This window comes from Silurus aristotelis (genome assembly GCF_946808225.1).
Source record: "Silurus aristotelis genome assembly, chromosome: 1".
Lineage (NCBI taxonomy): Eukaryota > Metazoa > Chordata > Actinopteri > Siluriformes > Siluridae > Silurus > Silurus aristotelis.
Window position 1 is genome coordinate 514,528 of NC_139574.1, and position 5,000 is coordinate 519,527.

At 39.1% G+C, this 5,000-nt stretch overlaps 2 protein-coding genes across 3 annotated transcripts in view; both read right to left on the reverse strand.

Annotated features, from left to right (window-relative positions):
- Positions 1–5,000, reverse strand: part of LOC310729622 (uncharacterized protein) — a 441,633-nt gene that overhangs the window by 291,270 nt on the left and 145,363 nt on the right. The window lies entirely within an intron of this gene.
- LOC310728083 (myosin-binding protein C, fast-type-like) overlaps positions 1–5,000 on the reverse strand; it is a 29,166-nt gene that overhangs the window by 17,979 nt on the left and 6,187 nt on the right. The window contains exons 2-4 of one of the 2 annotated variants that reach the window (XM_083545195.1): positions 1,593–1,643; positions 1,448–1,468; positions 1,029–1,046 (exon numbers count right to left, since the gene is read on the reverse strand). In XM_083545195.1, the coding sequence (XP_083401321.1) occupies positions 1,029–1,046; positions 1,448–1,468; positions 1,593–1,643 (90 nt within the window). The remainder of the gene's footprint in view (positions 1–1,028; positions 1,047–1,447; positions 1,469–1,592; positions 1,644–5,000) is intronic. The other variant, XM_083545196.1, reaches the window with a different exon arrangement.

The window sequence follows — 5,000 nt, forward strand, 5'->3', positions numbered from 1 at the left end:
TCTAATAGTGTGTGTGTGTGTGTGTGTGTGTGTGTGTGTGTGTGTGTGTGTGTGTGTGTGTGTGTGTGTGTAAATAGTTTTGATGACCACACTTGGTCAACATCCTCATGCTCACATAAACACGATTTAAAGATAATCACATGTTCTTACACACACACACACACACACACACACACACACACACACACACACACACACACACACACACACACACAGAGAGAGTGAAAAAAACATTACACACATATGTATTTTGAAACACAAATTCAGTAAAACACAGGTTACACATGCACACACACAATTCATTGTTTACACAAATAAAAAAAAATACATCAAGTAACACACAAACACTCAGTAAAATAGATCACATGTGTATTTTACACACAAACACACACATGTTCGGTGGAAAACATGTGGATTCTGTTCACATCCCGGTTCCTCATTTCCTAGTACACCGAGTACCAAGTCTGCTAGTTCTCTGATCTTCTACTCTAGTCAGGTTTATAAACACTTCATTACACACACACTGCTATTAAATCACAATATTAACATAATATACAACACACACACACACACACACACACACACAGTATATATCATATATAATATAGAATAATGCATACGTGTGTGTATATCATTGCAGAACAGTGATTTATTTCAGTGAGATGTACAGGTCAAAGATGAGAAGACTTTCTCACATATATTTTCATTTCATAATAAATTTCTAGAATAAATTTTTATCTTGATAGTAGAATCTCTATATAATTGGGTCTAGAACATGTAAATGATATTTAAGGGGAATTTTGAGGAATTTGTGTTCAAATAAATATCTTTCATTTTTGACCTCCATGTACTTTAATAGACATACCTTTATATATATATATATCATATGTGTGTACATATAAATATATATCCAAACTTCCATGTGATCACGTCTGCATTTTACTGCCTCTGGTGTAATATTATTATTAATATTATAATTAATATTGTTGTTGTTGTTGTTGTTACTCCATGCAGCCAGCATGTCTCACCGTGTTCTCCATCCGAATCTGTTAGGAATTTAACCATTTCATGATATAAAGTGAATATAAAGTGAATAGTTATAAAGGATAAAGAATAACAATACAGAATCATGTCACACTCCAACTGTGGAGAAAGATCTGATCATGTACCAGGATTTAAGCCGCTAGCTAACAGCTTGATGTAAATATTTCATTGAAAGGTGTTCTGAGAACAGCGTTCTGAACTCCTGCTGTAGAACCCACTTTAATAAAAACTCATCTTCACACAGTAACACCACTGATTACAGAGTAACTCCAGCAGGGGGCGCCGCTGATCTGACTCTCAGCGCAAAAAACACGGGATATACAGTATCTACATAAACAATATAATAATACTGTCAGCACACACACACACACACACACACACACACACACACACACACACTTACCATCAGGTTCACCTTCTGGAGCTGAAATAGAGATGCAGTGATAATGAGGAGCAAAATCATATTAATCAGAATCAGAAAGAGCTTTATTGCCAATTATGTTTGCATTATATTCATCGTGATGAGTAGAAGAGGAAGTAGAAGGTACCGCTCTGCTCTACAGGAGCTGGCTTTTCTACACGCTTCGCAGCAGGTTTTTCTTCAGGGAGAAGAAGAAGAGAATGAGTTCAGAACCGAGAGATTTTGGATCAGTTGATGATGTATTTTGTTTATTTGGTATTCATTGTTTCTGTTATCAGACACTTTATTCTGTCTCAGTGTCCTGGTGTGTGTGTGAGTGTGAGTGTGTGTGTGTGTGTGTGTGTGTGTGTGTGTGTGTGTGTGTGTGTGTGTGTGTGTGTGTTAATTACTCACACTAATACTCTCGCACATTCTTGTACATTCATCTCCTTATTCAGTTTGAATATATAAATAATACACATACACCCTCACCCCCCCCCCCCCCACACACACACACACACACACACACTACACACACAAATATAAACACACTTAGGTGCAAACTGATCTTCATAGATCATAGAGTGAGAGTAAGAGAGAGATGATGTGTGTGTGTGTGTGTGTGTGTGTGTGTGTGTGTGTGTGTGTGTGTGTGTGTGTGTGTGTGTGTGTGTGTGTGTGTGTGAGTGTGTGTGTGTGTGTGAGTGTGTGAGAGAGAGAGAGAGAGAGAGAGAGAGAGAGAGAGAGAGAGAGAGAGAGAGAGAGATGATGTGTGTGTGTGTGTGTGTGTGTGTGTGTGTGTGTGTGTGTGTGTGTGAGTGTGTGAGAGAGAGAGAGAGAGAGAGAGAGTGTAATGTGAGGAGTAGAGAGTGACCTTCTGGTTGACATGGATTCCTCCTCATTTTTTCCACTTCTACTCTTTCAGATGTCTGAGTGTTAATAATATAGATAGATAAATAAATAGATAGATAGATAGATAGATAGATAGATAGATAGATAGATAGATAGATAGATAGATAGATAGATAGATAGATAGATAGATAGATAGATAGATAGATAGATAGATAGGTTTACTCAGGTCATCTCTAAACTGTGATCATTTCCATTCACTATGACTAAATAAAGAGAGAAAGTTCTAGAACCTGATTGAGGAAGCTGCTGACATCCTGGTCTCCACCCAACACTCTAAAATATGTTTATTGGTCACAGTAAGAGTTGCTGTTAACAAGAGCTCAGGATATCTATTTATTAATCCAAACACAATCCTGAAGTGCACTGAACTGCTTCATCTGCAGCAATCTGAGGAGCTCCTGGTGTTCCATCTTCATACGCATCACTATCATACCTGATAAATCCTTCAGGACTGCGAGTACCAGCGCAATAACTCAGAGGATTAACAGCACTCACAGAGAGCTAAAGGAGAGCCAGTTATCCAGAGATAAGCATTAACATTAGCATTAGCATCATTACCAGTTTACTCTCATCTGTAGCTCAAGTGCTAAGAACCTGCCTTATGGAACTCTTCCCTCACAAAGTTCTTCTAGAACCAAAGCCAAACTTCTCTGCTGCTCTGCCCAGATCCTGGTCATTCCTGATCTTTTTATGTGGATCAGAACAACAACAAAACAAGATCAGCACTTAGCAGTACAGTTTCAACCTGTCCATGTCATTTACAATACAACCTCCATCATTTACAATATTCCATAACGTTGGAGTTTTGGTTTTGGAGAGGGCACAGGGGTTATCAAGTTTACTACAACCTGACCTTAACACCTGAATGAGTGCTGTGGGTTCTCTCTCTCTCTCTCTCTCTCTCTCTCTCTCTCTATCTATCTCTCTCTCTCTCTATCTATCTCCCCCCCCCCTCTCTCTAACAGATCTAACTTAATCCTCCCACCCTCCACCCAAGAATGTGTAACCAGATGCCTTCACGACACAGCTCCAGTCTCCAATGCCAGAAATGGAACGTAAGATGATTGTCCCAAATTTCAAGAATTTGGCACCAGATCAGTGGGGTGTACAGACTGTGGTCTAGAAGACACTTCAGTACTGGATCCAACTGTTGGGCTTCTAAACTGCCTTCCTGCTCTGAGTGCTGAAAATGGCTTATTGCATCACCTCATTGGCCACTCGGGGGAAATACGCTCTTGATATGGACACTCGCTCCTGAAGAAGTTCAGCTTCTGTTTTTGGTGACTCAAAATAGGGACAGATTGCTGGTGGCCTCAGTGCTGAGTCTTCAGGAACTGCTTCCAGCTTTACTCTGACCTTACAATGTTGCATTTACACTGTAATCCTGCCTCCCTCGAGGGGTGGATTATTTATTCACCGTGGTGGGTGAAGTCAATGTAATTCGTTAGTGTAATTAAGTAGCTTGTTCACGTATCTGTACTTTACTGAAGTGTTTCCATTTCGAGAAACTTTTACTGTCACTTTAATACATTTTAAAGCCAAAGATTTAACTTTTTACTCGACTACATTTAGTGAAATCACTCATTTCTTTTTAATAATGAAGCTAAAAATGTAACTGGTGAAACACGCAGCGAGTCACCAATCAGGGTCGAGCGCTCGCTCTGTGTAACGCCCCCTGCTGCCCTCTGGGAAGATGCACGTCGCCCACAACAAAAAAAATTTGCATTAATTTAGTTTTTACTTTCTTTTTTTACCGCTCATTTGCCCGGTTGTGTCAATTATTATATGATGTCACTGTGAAGCTGGATGGGACTCGGAGTGTGAACCCACCGCCTGGAGAAGTTCCCTCACTCATAGACTCAGAAAGGTTTTCTGTGATTGTACTGAGAAGATCCTGAGCTGATGTCAGAAATGAGAAGCTCCAGTGCTGCTTAAAGACTCTTTTAAAGTCATATTTTATAAGGATGTAGATGTTGTAAGTATCTTATGGCTATAATTACACAAGGGGTTTATGGTCGAGGTTCTGAGCGTTTAATAAATTGTGCACAATGATGTGTATTTAATTGTGTAATAAATTTATTTATGGTGGTATTTATACATAAACAAGAGTTTAGAAACTTCAAATATGTGGACTGCCCTGGGAACATGTTTTACTCATCCAGTGACGGAAACTGGGCATGGGTCACCCAGGGGGCGCTATTCGAGCTGGAACCACCACTGCTTGGTGTATCTACTAATCACCAACATACAGTTCAGCATCAGTTCATCATCAAGCAGAACATTTAGAGAGAAATAAATGATGAAGAAACTCCAGACTTGAACTCAACACAACACACGTGACCTCATTTACACGTTCGAGTCTTTACACAGAAACTGAGGTGATTAAGTGAAGAATCTTGTGATAAAAATAATAATTGGAACATTAGAGTTATAATAAATCACTACTTTGGACACTGAAGTTCATTTAAAGGCAAAAACTTTTGTATTTTTACTGAAGTGAACGTTTAAAGGGACATTTTTACTGCAGTCACTTTTTACTGAGTCTCTACTTTTACTACACCACCTGCTTTGTGTCCTTCATCACTGTTTATCCACAGCCTACAATCTGATCATACTTCAGCTTTTTTCATATTATCTTCTTTTT